This window comes from Oculina patagonica, chromosome 12, assembly GCF_052425735.1.
Source record: "Oculina patagonica isolate OP01 chromosome 12, crgOcupat, whole genome shotgun sequence".
Lineage (NCBI taxonomy): Eukaryota > Metazoa > Cnidaria > Anthozoa > Scleractinia > Oculinidae > Oculina > Oculina patagonica.
The window spans coordinates 31,974,156-31,990,821 of record NC_135769.1 but is presented as its reverse complement, the minus strand read 5'-3'; the positions used below and the strand labels follow the sequence as shown (position 1 = coordinate 31,990,821).

General features: G+C 38.8%; 1 protein-coding gene across 2 annotated transcripts; it reads right to left on the bottom strand.

The window, feature by feature from the left end:
* Positions 1–699: 699 nt before the first annotated feature.
* LOC144633204 (serine/arginine-rich splicing factor 4-like) lies at positions 700–6,249 on the bottom strand. 2 transcript variants are annotated; one of them, XM_078492018.1, is made up of 8 exons: positions 6,041–6,249; positions 5,879–5,949; positions 4,658–4,774; positions 3,852–3,930; positions 2,666–2,745; positions 2,098–2,191; positions 1,610–1,764; positions 700–1,425 (listed from the first exon to the last, which is right to left on the bottom strand). In XM_078492018.1, exons 1-8 carry the CDS (start codon positions 6,158–6,160, stop codon positions 1,287–1,289), a joined length of 855 nt encoding a protein of 284 aa, XP_078348144.1. In that variant the 5' UTR covers positions 6,161–6,249; the 3' UTR covers positions 700–1,286. The 2 variants fall into 2 exon arrangements, with proteins under 2 accessions (XP_078348144.1, XP_078348145.1); XM_078492019.1 differs by having other exon boundaries at positions 3,852–3,921.
* Positions 6,250–16,666: the final 10,417 nt, after the last annotated feature.

The window sequence follows — 16,666 nt, the reverse complement described above, 5'->3', positions numbered from 1 at the left end:
TAACTGCTGCTAATGCATGGGCCAATTAACATGGATTTTCTTCACCCATGTTGCAAGACTTGGGAACTTTTGGTTTATGATGTTGCTGTTAGGGAAATGGTTAGAACTATAATTGTACTTAGACAGGACCCACTTCTCTGCAAAAAGACAGGTGGTCTCTTCGTGTCCCCCCCCCCCCCCCTCCCTTCCCACCTTAAAAGATAGTGTCTTGTTTGTATTGCCCCTCTCTATCAGGAGTAAAAACTAAGAAAAAGATTCAAACCTCCTTGTGCCATTTCTCCAGCAATGCAAGCTTCATGTACACCTAATATGAAAGTCACAACACAATTTGACTCCATTTGACTAATCAGACAGGTGGTATCCTGCATAGCCCCCCTACCCCTACACAAGGTGGGTCCTCGTCGAAAACACTTGTTATGACCACTTCCTAATATGTTAATACAGCACATGTTGCAATTGGCTGTGAAGTCATAATGTGCAATCTGGAAATCAGAGAATTGACTCCAAAGTAATAATCTTTAGTGATGAAAACTTTGAGTAAAATCTCCGATTTCTAGCTTGTCTACTATGGCTCAATGTTGCATTATTATTTGCACCCTCCATCTTGCATAAGGCAAGAAAACATGCTTTGCATCAGTTTCAATGCTAATCTTATTCGACTAAAAGTAACATTCCATATAAGTGACTGTGGACACAACACAAGATCAAACTTAACATTTTATTTTAAAACAACATTACAATTTCTATTGATTTATAATAAATGAACAAACTCCATAAATTAATACGTGAGAAAAAAGATCTACATGTATATATAACTAGAGGCTTCTGGATCCATTTTTCCTTGTTTCAGTCATGATAGACCTGACAATAAAACTACAACAATGCTATAGTGATAATAATATAGCTGTGCATGCAAATTTCAATCCCTGACAAGACTCAACATTGACATGGTTCCTAAATACTGCAGTTACCATTCAAATATACGCATGCAAATCTCAATGAAAAAAGCAAGTGTGACTAAAAAGTTTGCCCAAAGAAAGAAATCTGCCTCTCAACAGACACTTTTGAACTTTTGGAACTAAGCATGAACCCTGCACTACTAAACTAAAAGATAACATCTGTAACATTTGAGCATACAAAAGGAAAAAAGTTCTTGAATACATGCTGTATACCATAACTGTAAAATCCTTCAAGACAGTGGTGTTCTGTATGATGTGCTTTGCACAAAAGGAAAACTCAAAAAAAAAAAAATCGAAACTGTTGGTCAGCAACAAAATCTACAAATATTATTCATCGCTTTCATCAAGCTTGTCCCCAGGTGATGCTGCCCTGGCTGGCTCAGGAGATTTCGATGGTGTTCTAGAACGCTTCTGAGCACGTACAGGTGACCTGGATGGGGAACGACTCTTGGAACGAGAGTAAGACCTGCAAGTCAGATAGAATAATGGAATTAACTGGGCTGGTAAACAAAAGCTCTTGTTACATTTTTGTCACATCAGCAGGTCCACAACAGAGATTTTTTTCTATTCGATAGCTCACTATTTGGTACTGTACTACCCACCAAAATGCTTACATATCCTGCATATACTGTACATGTACATGAACTTACTTTGAACGCTTTCTTGGTGGTGAACGAGAGCGGGAGCGAGAGCGTGACCTTGGAGAGCGAGATCGAGATCTTGGTGAACGAGATCGAGGAGACCTGGAACGTGAACTCTTCCTGTAGCTGCTGCGTCTCGGAGGGGAACTATGGTGGCCTTTATCCTGCAAGAAAGGTTAGTGTGTTAAACCATACACTGCTGAATCCACACAGCTATTAATTTTTTATTGCATGCCATTTACTTTACTTATTGCCCAAAATCTGATAGCCTGGTTCATGCTGATAGACAGTCATTACTTTGCTTATCTTCAGAGAGGTTTAACTCTGGAAAAGGTTAGGTAGAGGAAATAGAGGGAAGAGGGAAAAAACAAATAATTTAATCTAACGGTACACATGAAATAATTTGGAAAATCCCAAAAAACAATCCCTAAAATATTGTGCAACCTGTTGTTTGAAAAAGCAAAGACAGGTAGAACAGATACATGTACAGTACTTACTTCAGTTAGTCGTATCTTTTTGCCCCCAAGCTCTGTGTTGTCAGCTTTTCGGATGCAGTCCGCCATGTCATCGCGAGTCTCAAATTCCACAGACCTAAAAAGACAAAAGACTGTGATCTCTCTATACAAATCCATCTGGAAATTCAGTTTTTTTTGCAAGCCCCCCTCCCTTCCCTACATGTAGATCGTAAATCATGACACCCGAGGGCTTAGAGCTTTTATTGAATACCAAAGCCAAATTATTCCTTCTTTGTACATGTGCTGCCATCATGATTATTCTCATGTGATAAGGTCAGGAATAAACAATGGAAAAATACAGTTTTTGAAGTTCAGCTGCCAGTTATACTAACAGCCAGATAATAATGTCGTTATTACTACATAAATTTGGAATCAATGCTTCATCCTTCTTCCTTCCCCCATCAGGAACTCAGATTTTTTCTTTGTCCCACACTCATTACAACAGAATTTACATCTTCCTCGTTTGAACTATGCAAGTCAGTTAATGTTGCAGTGAGTTGAAAATAATTATTTGCATGTACATGCAAAAATCACGTTCATTGAATCTCACCCTTCTCCAACTCTCTTTTTATGTGCATCAGCGTAAGTCAATTTTGCATTGCTGACCTGGCGAAGGTGGTCTTTAAGATCCTGTATAAAATATAATGACACTGGGAAATTACAAAAGGTAAAGTGCTGGATAAAAATTGATTAAAAATACATTAACCATGATTAATCAACACTTTCTGTACATTATTTTGCCCATAGCAAGTCTCTTGAATGTTTTTATTATTTTATGATTTTTAACCAAAATACATAATGATGTATATAGCCCATATAAATATAAAGGATCTCAAACTAATATATTTCATAAACACTAATTTTGAATTTTATCATTTCAAGTAAATCAATGAAAACTGCATTATTGATGTATCTCTCCTGTGCACAGTGCACTCCCATTAAATTTGGAATTTCATAAGCTTTGTCAAGCATGATTTTTTTGGGTTTTCTTTTGATGATTTCAAGGGAAGGCAATCGTCTTCTCTCTTTCTTACCTGAACGTTTTATACCTCTCTTCAAATTCTCACAAATCACAGATTAAGCTTAGTATCCTCAGAGATGACAAGCAGACTTCTCATCAATCACTGTACCCATATCACATTTAGTCACATCACATCGTTAATTTGCAAGCTTTCACAACTGCCGCAAGGTAGTGACACGCAAAAGGAACCTCTCTCAGTTTAGGAAAAGATCCAACATCATTTGTACCCAAGTTTGCTTAGTGAATATCAAGCGCTTATTCCTTAACGCCCTGTCAACAAACAAAGGTAAAGTAAAGAATGGGAAACTGTTCTTGGTAAGCTTTTCTGCCTGCTGTCAACCACTTTATATGAATCAAGATTCAGTTCAAGCTTAATTAGAAATCTTTACTGTTTTGAGTCTACAATAACACAAAATTAACCAAGATAAAAGTAAATTAATATGAAAAGTAACTACATGTACACCGTACACTGAGTGTGAGAGGGTTGTAAGATGGTTTTGTACAAATGAGGATTGGGGTGAATTTTGAGCAACTGATGTTTAGTGACATGCATAAGGCCTACTGTGTAGTACTGAGTAAGGATAGTTTAGGGTTCAATCTAATTAACACCTCACATAACAAGAGTACAAATCCAGGAACCTGTTGAAAATTTAGGATGTTCTAAAATTAACATTAGTATTTTTGTTTTGACATTTCTGTACAGCTCTGAAATTACCTGCCAACTGGTACGACTGGACATGTTCTCCACAATGACGCGGTACTGAGTTCTTACTGGAGGCCCATACCTTGACCCCCAGTGGGGAAACAAACAAAAGGAAATTGTATAAATACAAAGTTTTCAGTGAATATCCCTAACAGAATTAAAGGGGAAACTATAACTGGCACGAGAACATACATGTAAAATTAGACTTGACCAAAAATGATTTGATTTCAAATGTCAAAGTAAATTTTAATTCAATACAGTGGAATGCTGATTTCTCAAAACTTTGATTTCTCAAACCTCTCAATACCTCGAAACAGAAGTCCTTTTAGTTGGATATGTTTCCCTTAGTCAAACACGGCAATATTATCCTGGATTTCTGGAACTCCCGATTTCTCAAAACAAGTTTCATTTTTCTTGAAGGTTCAGGAAATCGGTACTCCACCGTGCATGTCTTTTGCTTCAAGCATGTCTTTTTCAACAAAAACAAAATTTGAGTTTTTTCTCAACGTGCAAAACTCCACCTATGTTTTGTGTTTTGCTACAGTGTACCGTAAAATCCGGTTATAGCCCCCCGCTTAGCCCTCCCGGTTTGGCCCATCTCCTGGAGCACTCCGAGCCCCCCCCCCCTCTCCGGTCAGTCTACAGGGCTATGTGCTGCGACAGTCTCCCTCCCGTGGCTCTTTCGCGTTTTTTCCCTTCCCTCCCGGATTGCCCCTCCCTTAATATGCCCACCCAAACCCCTTACTAAGTGTTGCCCAGGCTACCGGAATTCTACGGTATATGGTTAAGTGGGGGAAAGAAAATGTCTATATTAATACTTGTCCATCCAAACTGGCCTTCTTCCTCCATACCCTCCTCCTCCTCCTCTTCCACCACCACGCCCTCCTCCTCCTCCTCCTCCAAGCCTTTTACCTCTAGCCAGCTCCAATGCAACACTGAAAGGTAAACAAAAACACATCACCATAATGATTCAATTCAACGCCCTCCTTCCAATAAGCACCCCCTTCCAATTAAGTGCCCCCTTCAAATGTGTTTAGTTAATAAATGCCCCCATTCCAATAAGCGCAACCATTCTTATACGTGCCCCTATTCTAAAAAGCGCTCCTATTGTGCTAACTGCCCCCCCCCCCCCGAAGTCGTCGATGTCGAAGAGATAAACTTATGAACATTCGCCGTACTGTACGTGTACTTTCAACAATTTGTTTCTGTTACAGTTTAGGTTATTGTTAGTTATTTTAATATATATTAAAGTTTTGTTTCGAACATTTGGGTTCACAAAAAATTCAATAAGCGCCCTGTTTTAAATTAGCGCCCTGTCTCGAATAAGCGCCCTCTGGCGCTAAATCAAATCATTACGGTTTGCAGTCACTGGAAGTGATCTACTTACAGTATTACTGCACTGACAAGCAGATAGGAGATGAGGATAGAGAAAATCTTCAGCTGCGACATTACTAATTACGATTTTGCAAAATTCAACTACATGACTACGCATAGGTCTTATGCACTTATCAAGCTAAGCCAGGGGGAAGGCCAGGCATAGGCTGGGGATTTGACACCAATTGCTTGCCCGTAGCAAGGGCTTTTGACCATTTTATTAATAGATTTTCTAACACGATTTTATAGAAGTTGAGTGCCTGCTTTGACCATCCACAAATGTCCTGCAGTGGGGCATTTGAACAGAAAGTCTCGGCTAAATTCATATGCCCGGCCTCCCCCTCCTTCGGCTGAACATTGATAGGTGCATTATACAAATGTCAATTTGTTTCCTGGTGGTTAGAACAGTTCCAAATCATAGACTTGAAGTGAAATCAACAAAAATTGGTATTTTAAGACTGTACTTAAACTTAATTCATTGTAAAGGCGGTTAACTGTACTAAAAAAAGTAAAGAAGAACAGACAACTATAGAAAGCTACAGTTTATCATGATTAGTTGTGTGTACACGTAAGCATTGTGTCCGCTTGGACTTTCAAATTTATGAATAATTTAGCATCATTTAAAATTGATATTTTACATGTGAAGATTTGCTTGCTTCACCCACCTTTCACCCAAAAGATCCTTGCCGTTCAAATCTGCAATAGCGTCGTCGGCATCTCGGTAATCATCAAACTCCTGTTACGGTAAACATGGCCTTTCAAAACAATCACAACGAAACGGAAAAGTTCACAAACGCAACCTCGCGGAACTCTAAGCTTATGCTTACCACAAAACCATAGCCTCTCTTCAAGCTTATGTCTCTCACTTTGCCATAACCTCGAAGGAATCTCTCTACATCACTTTCTCTAGCATTCATTGCTAATCTTCCTATGAAAACACGAGTCATTTTGGCAGTAAAAGTATAAAACCTTTCTCAAATCACAACTCAACAAACTCGTGCGTAAGATGGCGCTCACTGCACGCAATATCACGTGATAGTCACGTGATGACTCCCAACAACCTGAAAGGGAGTCATCACGTGTCTGTCACGTGATATTGCGTGCAGTGAGCGCCATCTTTTGAGATTTTTTTTAAAAAAAAACGCTTTAAAAAATCTTTTTTAGTTATAAAATAAAAAATTTTTTAAAAAAAATTTTTTTAAAAATTTTTTTTTTAAAAAAAAACCAAAAAAAAAAAAATTTAATTTTTTTTTTTTTTGTGGGAAAAATTTTTAGGGGGTTTTTAGGGAAAAAAACCATTTTCGGATTTTTCGTTTTTTTGGGAGCAAAATATCCGTGTGATCTGAGATCAAAGATCCAGTTTTGGATTTTCCCAAAGAAACGCACCCTTACGCACGAGTTTGTTGAGTTGTGATTTGAGAAAGGTTTTTATACTTTTACTGCCAAAATGACTCGTGTTTTCATAGGAAGATTAGCAATGAATGCTAGAGAAAGTGATACTTTATAGGTGACATTTTGTCTCGATACTTTAGGGACGGCTTTCGTGGAAAGCAGCTTTTTTCTTACTAGCTTATCATCGGAAATTTAGTATATGGATTATATGTAGTACTTTTTATAAGCTGATGATTATCCATCCATCTCTCTCCTCCGCAGAGGCCTCTTTCGCACTGCCTCGTCCCCAGGCGTCCTCGTCCTTGGTCGTGCACGGTTCGCTTGGTGTTGTGGGACTGACGTGCACGGTTCGCTTGGCGTTCTGGGCCTAATGCGGACGGGGAAGCGGCTCGCTCTCTAACCATCAATCCCCGCGCTCCTCTGTTTTCCCGCCTTACCGCCTCAACGTCCGGCCAATCGGCGCCTGGGGACGAGGCAGTCTTTCGCATGTTTCGTGTCCTTTCGTGTTTCGTACGGGCTGGGAAATGGGGAGAGGTGAAAAGTAAGCGCGCGGAGCCTGGAGAGAATCGAAACGAAAGCTCAGATAATAGCTCAGATATTACGCGTGCTATAATTGGTCAATAGAAGTTTTACGGACCTTGTTCTCGCTCCATTTCTTGAAGGTTTTCTTTTTCAATTCTATTCTGCAAAGCAGGGGATCATAAAATTATTTTTAACTCGCGCGGACCATAAATCGAAGCTAAGGGAAAAACGAGAATCCGTGTCTTATAGAACGGTCCGAGAAAACAAGACAAATAAATTAACACCAAGGAGGAAAATTGCCACATTTAAGCCTGGTTTTCACTAGCGACGCAAGCACAAGCACAAGCGCAAGGATAACAGCTCTTATTTCACCGTGAAAACGACTTGCGCTTGCGGCAAGCACAATTAAGCACAAGGATCAAAATTTGTCCTTTTTGCGTGATTGCGCTTGTGCTTGCGTCGCTAGTGAAAACCAGGCTTTTACGATAATAATTTTCCACTGTAGACAAAGAAAACAAAGAATTGCTTCGCAATCTGGAAGGAAAAGTATTTTTGGGAATGTCACGAAAGATTTTTAGAAAAATAAAGCGGTAACATACAAAACAGTTGAAGGACAAGCTGCTCACAGTGATGTTCACACAAAATTTGTCACGGCCTTTTTTTTGGTAACTTATTTTTCTGACCATGTTTAACCTGACGCGATGACAAGTTTTTTTTGTCATGCTTTGTGCTCGAGACAACAAATTCTAGATCACTTTTTCTTTGAAGTATAACTCCTTGAGTTTGGCTTACTTGTCATGTCCGCTTAAATTATAACATTACTCTGTCAGTTTTGTTGTTTTTCGGTGTTTTGTTTTATTTTGTTTTGTTTTGGGTATATGCAGATACTGCTGAATTTAAAGATAACAGAAAAAGCAATTGAGAGATACCTGATTCTGTTTTTATCAAAATCTTCAGAGCTTTTTTTGAACCGGTCAAGTACAAGCCAAAATTGGTAACAGCAACAAAAACTGAACGAGTTAGAAACTGTTGACAAAAAGTGCTTTCTCTCGCATGAGCTAGAGCGCTGGGCAGTTGAAACGTATGACCAGGTCAAAAAGGGATCCCAAGTAATTCTCCTACATTTAGGCAAGTTGAGTCTACTCAAGATCTTTCGTTTTGTGCTTCACGGAAGGTTAAGTAACTGCCTTTAAGAATTGAAACAAACTCCCGTTCAGATAAACACTTTCTTCCCAGGATCTCCGTGGGGAGACAAACATAACTTTTTTATTATTCTTACTTGTTAAAACTTTTTCGATATCGATCAAGACCTCAGTCAAATTGTATTATTAACTCGAGAAGGCAAATCTTGTAATCGATTTTTTTTAAAAAAATAATAATTGTTCGACGTTCATATTTTAACAGATCCTTTAACTAGACGACAATATATGCCATGAGCTATCTGAGAAAAAACTACAAAAGGTACACTCACAGACAGCGTTTTCTGATTTATTTTTTTATGCGGGAGAGGCTAGACACTCTTCCTTTAACTACTACATTGTGTTTTCAAGTGATTTTTAAAATCAGTGACCATCAGTAGAACGAAAAAAAAATTTTAGTAACCTGATAGCGTTGTCATCGGTATAAATATATATTTTTGCACACTTTTGTTTCAGATTAAGGGAAAATCCCTCGCGATGAGTCACCAAGTTTTCGATGAATAATTAATGGCTAAAGATTCATTACTTCTGTAAGAAAATCTACATTTTTTGGTGAACTAGCCGATTACCTGAGCAAGAGAAATCAGATTTGACATGGGTTATCTATTCTGCCCTTTCTAAAACTTTCGAAAAAATGTCACAAATATCGAATGACATTTGAACAATCTTCGAGGTCACCTGTTGTATTTTTTTTTTTGCGTATTAATAAATTATTTTCAACATATGGTGAATAGGTATCGTGTATTCATTCACACTGAACTGATAAACCTTTTATGCTTAAAGAAGTGAGAAATGCTAGTAACAATGTCCAATCCAACAAATAGCTCTCTTTTGTTTGTTTAAAGGGGAGGAGTTGGTGCAATTTTCTTTTTGAGAAAAACAAATTCAATTATAACTTACAGTGTTTTTGCTTCGTCATCAAAAATTTGTAAACAATATTTAATAGAAACTGTTGATAGTGATAGTAAGATTTTATTACTAGGTTTGAGCGAATCGACTGAAGCAAAGTTATCATTGCAACATGAAAAATGCACAAAACAAATCTGTTTGTGTACATAAATCACCGTTTGTAACATCAAATACAGTGACAGCTTCTTAGGGCAGAAGATAAATGTTTCAGTGTGGTCGCAGTGTAAAGTAATTCTGCTGCGACATCGCGGAAACTTTGCACAGCACGCGAGGAACGTCAAAATGGCGCCAGGAAACCACATTAAAACTTTCAAAAAATATATGTTTAATAAAGGTTGGTTCCGAATCAAATTAATATTGTTACTAATCTAGCTAATACACACAGATGGTAAGCATGCAATTTTTTTTTCTAAAGAGAGCAGATCCGGGAAACGTCCGCAAAGGAATATTACTTTTGAGGCGTTTACATCTTTGTAAAAACTTGTGAGATCTTTTCTGTTTTGGAGCTGTTGTTTTCCTGCTCTATATTGTTTCGAGGTTTTTGTTGTCTTGTTTTTTTTGTTATTTTACGTCACTAGTGATTTCACGGGATTTTACCCCGAGGATGAACTTCCGTAAAGCTTTACCCAAAGCATGACAAACAACATGCAAATAAGGTTCGTAGACGGGCCTTGGCAAATGTTAAGGGATTAGCACGTTGAAGTTGTTTCGTGCGTGTTTTTGTTTCACAAGAGGGTTTACATGGAGTGTTTACAAAGTGCAGGCGACTTGGTGGCGCTTGTCATTTTTTGTCTGCTATAAATTGAATGCAAAGCTGCAAAGCTTTGTTTTATTCCCAACACGTTTGGCGCCAAACGTTCGTAGAGAAACAATAGCCTATTAACAGGTCGTCAATAAAAAGCTAAAAAAGCTGGAACTCGAGTGGAAGGCCACTGATATTGGAAGAAGTATCAATTCTTGGCTGACGGCGTGACTTGCAAGGCAGCATAAACACAGTAAAGCCAGTTTGACATCAAGAACAACGCAGACTCATCACCGGTGAAACTCTATCGGCAACAGGTGCGTTCGACTCAATTTTTTAAAATTTTATTTTCGATTTTTTCCGGGAGGGCAATGCTAAACATTCGCTTCTTTTACGCTTTGAAACATTCGAAATATAACCGGCCCGCCCCAATTAATATTTCTTTTTAATCTAATTTGTTTCTTTCGTATTGCCTGCGGACATTGAAACTGCGAAGAAAAGCTTGTGAAGTTTTGCTTTCCATCAGAATTTAAGTGGCGTTTTTAAATCACCGTGTTAGCGACCTTATCTTAAACCAAAACTATCAACAGCCATTCAAAAAGAGCTCTTTTTGTTTTGAATGAAATTATGTAAAATACACTTTGTCAAGTTTTTGCAATGTTATTTAAGTAGTCTAAAGCCATGCCTAGCAATTAAAATCCTGACAAAAACTAAAACAAAGAACTAAAGCTGATTTTTGGATAACGTGACCTTGGTTTTCTAGAGAGGCGTGTTCATTTATTATGTTTATGATTCTCTAACGACCTGCTCCGCGACACGGTAAATTGATAATTAAATTATTTCACGCACGACCAGGCCATGTTCACGCGATGTTTGGTTAGTTCCAGTTATAGACATTACGCCTCACTAATGCAAAAAGAATATACAAATAAACCAAATTTCCACATGGGACGGAAATGGTGAATTCTGTTTGCCTGGAGCAATATTTTTTAGCACTGACGAACTTAGTTTTAAGATATTTTTTCCTGATTTTTTTAAAGAGTTGTATCGTTTTAATCTGTGTACTTCCTATAATTATAACAAGGCCAATAAAAATTTTATGGGATTTATCTTGTACGTGCGAGAAACGACGTAAATGAGAACGGATGAATATTAGATCACTGCAACGCGTAGTTAAGTCTAAAACTCCGTTCACAAAGTATTACAAACAACTTTTTCTTGCAACTTATACGATTCGCTCTCATTTTTACCAACAGAAACCTTAAAACTTGGTACAAACGGATGAATTTCTTCTACAAATCGCCAAGAATGGGTATGGCAGGACACACAAACGATTCCGGCGAACATTCTCATTCTGATGTCGACAATGTTGACGAGACGAGAGCGAGGGAAATTGGAAGGTCACTGGCTGACATAGGAGACAATTTGAATCAAGAAATGCGATCCCAAAGAACTGTGCAAAGCTCGACAACTGTCCTTGTTCTCCAGTTGGCTAATTTAGGGGGCGTTTCTATGTCTTTTTTGATACCGGTACGCGTTTCATTCCAGTACGAAGCAAGCCTTTCATTCTTTGTTTATATAATCAGTTTTTACACCGGTGCGAGTTTCATCCCGGTACACAATAGTTAAATACTGAATCGATAACAGCGGACTTTCATTTTTTTTTTTACATAACCTTATTTAGCGTAACTGAGAAGCAACTCCTGTGGAGTTAAAACAACAAAATTTGTAAATGTTTTCATTTTGCGCACTGTATTAAAATTTATAGCTTTCTCTACAAGAATCAGAATTTTGACCAAGGGTGATATTTCACCGCTATTGCTCGTACTGGTGTGAAATATTGTAGGAATATCGTGTAAATAAATACTGCTAAAATCATTAGAATAATGATGTTATCGCCCCAAAATAATTAAAATGGCATGGCTTGATTCATCGCCATTCCGGCAACAAACTTTGTGGCTGCGAAGATGATTAAGAGCGCGGAATCGACCAGGAATCGCAAAACGCCGTTCATTTCAAAGAAACCCATTGAATATTTGACACAGCGAACATTTCAAGGGAAATTTGATGAGTGTGGCCTCCTGCGCAGCTCAAGACCTTGCAGAAAATATAGAGAGGACTTCCCAATGAAAGGAAACGGTTCACAGTCGAGCAAGAGGCTACTCTATATTTATTCGTGAACTGAGAAAGAAAGATACAACGAACACAGTGTAATATGTATCGCCGTTATCAGAATAACAAAGATGGCGCAAAGAACAATCTGTTATAATTATACAAAGAGAATCCAAATAACATTATCGCTTTTCCGTTATTAAATTATTCTAGCAATCCATGAGAAGCAAAGCTTCTACTCATGGTGTTTTGAGTGAAAGCGTTCTCAGTTTGTAAATTGTATATACTGTATAAAATTATAAGTACCTAAATTTAGCCATGATGATAATATTTAAATAAATTTGTCGCTGTTTATATTGTGCATTTTTCATTCTGACGTTCATTTCCCGCCCAAGATTCTGAGCAATATTCTTAATCCACCTTAATCTAACCTGGCATTGCAATATTTTAAATCTCCATGTGCGTGAGTCCGGTGGCGCGCTGCTGAAGAAGGAAGCAATTAAAATTGCCACCAAATTCCTACTCGTCCACTGAGAAACACGATCTTTTTTCTAGAAAAAAACTGAACATTTTGATTCTTTCTTTCGGATCTATTTACAAATTTTTATTAAATCGCCAAGTTCATCACGGCCAAGTTCGCTACTATTTATCCAGTCTATTTGCTAAATTAGGACTAAATCAATGTTAGTTTTAGCTCTAAGGCGACCGAAAAAATAATTTTAAAAAGCGTCAATACAGCTTTCTTTTCGCAGGAAAACTGGCTCCGACAGCTCTCAAAGGGATAAATAAATTAAGTTTCTTTGCTAAATATTTCTAAATTTTATTTATAGTTTGCATAAGATATTAGTCTGATTTAACAGAAAAACGTGCATCCGTAAAATACACACTCGAGGTTGAAGTCTACATTGTCTAGTTTGTTTGAAGAAAAAGATTGGATTTGTGCATCATTCGCGCGTGGAACAGTTACGTACACGCACGAGACACGGCTGTCAGTGCATTTGCAAAATAAAAGCTTAAGTATAGATTCATAAACTTAGTTCTATTGCTGCAGAAAAATTTTTAAAAAAGTGCAAATACAATTCAACATACTTTCTCGGTTGTAATTATAGCTAAGAGGCAGAAACTAATTGGTTTGACTTGGTTCCGCTGCCAAAAATTTCGAAATGAATTGATCCAAGTGGTGCATGCCGGATAACTTAAAGATTTAGTATCATGCAAAATGCCTTTAAATCAAAATATAAATTAGTTTAAGCGAACCACCAGTAACCTGGTTGGAGTAATAAAACAATTTGTTTAGAAATAATTTCTGTTTACCGGTGCAAGGTTTATTACTCGCCATCGCACCTCGCCGTCGACGTCAGATCGAAACAGCAGTTCGAGATCGAGTATGAGTACTGTCGAATTTCAATCCAGATTAATATCAATAAATGAAAAAAAAAACTTGTTAAAAAGATATCGTCCACAAGGTCAAAAAATTCAATTTATTGTTAAATAAATTTACAAATATTACAAATTTTAAAAATCAAATATGCTTCAAATTTTCATTCAATTTGAAAATAGGCTTGTTACAAAATATTAAGAGGACATATGCACAAATTTAAAAAAAATTCAGCCCTAATCGCTCATTCACCGTGGCCTAAAAAAAAAACTTGCTATTATCTATACAAATTCGCTTCACCGATTCCCCTACTATTATTAAAATAAAACTCAATTTCTACTTTAATAATCTTTTTTATAACGCAATAAGAATCTTATAACCTTATTTTTATTTTTTCTTAATAGAAATAACTTCACCTTCGCTGCTATTCTTAACCTTTCCGCCTATATCTTTTTTATCTTCTATAACAACTCTAATAACTAAGCATAACGAACGGCCGGCGATCTCCCCCATCCCCTATTAACCGGAATAACAAACTAATATCAAATAACTCTCCGCTGCCAGTTCATCGTCTTCGCTCAACTTTCTCTTACTCTTCCTTTTGATCTCAACATTTTTTCTTACAAAAGAGAAACAACTCACGGAGGGACTCTTATTAACCTGGATCACCTGACATCACTCCTTCAATCACTGACTTCAAATTATAAAACTGAGCTTAAAATCACGCTCAAAAATATCTCGCAAAAAAAAATTCATATATCATTCTAACTACACTCATAACTCCATTTCATAACGCAAGAGAAAACAAAATAATCTACGCTATTTAAAATTACTTTAAAAAAATTTAGCATCAATATTTACGCGACAAAAAGTCGGACAAATATTGCAAACTTTGTAGGAGGGGACGATTCAAAAAAAAGGGGCGAAAAGCAAATGGAGAATCTCGCTCAAAATGACAAAATTTTTTTTAAGGCAACCATATACCCTACTCAACGCGAACGAATTATACACGAATCGCATCGGGCATGCGGGTGGGCGAAATTTTTTTGTGAGCTTTCCAACAGGTAACTTTGCTTATCGCTTCTCAGCCGCCAACATACATCTACAGAGAGCGTCGGGGGAATGATGCTTAAGGAAGCAGTAAGAAGAAATTAATTTAAAAAAAACTTTAATACATTGTAGCTGTAAGGTAAAGAAAACGCGAGAGAAGCGGCGAAATGGGGAATCGGACGGAAAAGAACTCTCCGACTCGCGCGATTAAATATAATGACAAACATACAAAGTCGCCCATCTCGCTAAAAAAAACTAAACAGAATATATAATAAATCGTTCTAACACCCGTCCAACACTACATGTCACCTATCATCCCACATCACAACAACAAATTAATAACCCCTAATATAAGCACTTTTGCTGATAACACTTGCTAATCGCTTGTCTCGCTTCGATTACGAGTGAACAATTAAATATGATCCGTAATTTTCGGCGGAGACAAGCTCGGAAACGCTCGCCTAGAAAAAAATTAATTTAGCAGAAACTCAAATAAACGAACTAAGCTCTCCGTCATTCCCAAACGGAAAAAAGTACAATACGACGCGGCCCTCACCTGGAGAACTAATTGGGTCCGCGAAAAAGCCGACCCTCCCGAAAAAATATGTCCTATAAACTGCGCGGCACTCTAATGGAGAGAACTCGAACCTCAAAACGCAACTGGCCTACAAACTCAATCTACTTCCTAACTGAGAAACCACCTACATACAAACGATCCTCGTTCTCATAAAATAATAACGCGTCTACCAACATTATACCTATTTTATCTCTACTAAATCAAAAATTCGCATAAACAACGACACTTCATAAAAAAACAAAGATCGCCATCAAAAATCACTGGCCAACTCTGGCGAAACCACCAAACTTACGGCAGACGGACATCTCTAAAACTACGACACATACTGCATTTTCGCCCTTTGCTCTTTCCTTCTTTCTTCCTTTTTCCTTGCCGCTTCTCGGTCGTCCCGGCGACTGACTGGGTGTTCCTCTGCGGGCTTTTGGCCTGTTCTGTATTTTTTTTCGCTGTTTTGGTCTTCGGCCGGCCGCCTTCTGCTCGTCCGGCGCATTCCCCCGAGCATGCGAGCACTTGCGGCGGCACGGCACATCGGTCGGATCGGGGACCCCCTATTTTTGTGACAATTCGTTTGGCTTTCCTCGGAATGATTGGTCTCTTTTCCTCGTTGGAAATCTTTTCTTTTTTTATTTTTATTTTGTAATCTGGCTAGGCTCGTCTTTTTACTAGCTATTGTTCTATCGATTTTTCTTTTTTTATACTGGTCTCGACTTTTTCCGCATAGCAGTAGGCGGAGTGGTGGCTTTTTTTCTGTGTTCTCTTCTCTCTCCTTACGCCTTCTTCTGGGTCCCGGTATTTTTTTACCCCCCCCCCCCCTTACTTCTTGTTCCCTACCCTAACTAAACATCCCCCCCCCCCTTCAATCTTCTTCTATTTTTTCCGGGCACGTTATTTTTTCGGGGCCTGTCGCCTTTTTGACTATTGGGGGTGGAAACACCGCGCCTGCTATCTTACGCGGGCTCTCCTTTGTGCAGTCGCAGGCATGAACTCGGTTGGTAGAGCGGTATCCTCGCCAACAACATAAATGAAGAGATTTCGGCGGAGATAGCTGCGTCTACGCGCCAGGGCTTTTCGTCCTCGTGGGGCGTTCGCCTTCCCTCGACTCGTTGGGCGCGGCGGTCTCCTGCTCCTTCCCACAACCTGGTTTACACTTGTTTGCTGGCCTTACCTGGTCCTTCGCTTGGGGTCCCTCTCTCGGTCTCTTCGCGGGCCTCTTCGCTGCGGCCCGCCTTCCCGCTCTCCTTGCGGCTGGGGCCGTACTCGTTCTGGCTCTCGAGGGATGCCGGGTCGAACTCTGGCCCGCGCTTACTGGGATGTGGCGCCGCGGGGCATGCGTCTCTGCACCGTGCTTCTTCTTGGCTCGGTCCCCTTCTGTTCTGCGTTTTAGGGGGTTGTCGAGCGGGGTATTCCCAAAAACGGCTCTGTGCCGTCCATGGGTCGTGGTTTTGCGTCCCGATCTGACGGGATTTATAGTGATCAGCGAGATATGGTATTTTGCACAAAAATTCAAATTCCACGGGTGACGCGCGGTATCTTTTGTGCAGTTCTTTCTGTCCGGGCCCTTCCCGCTGGTAG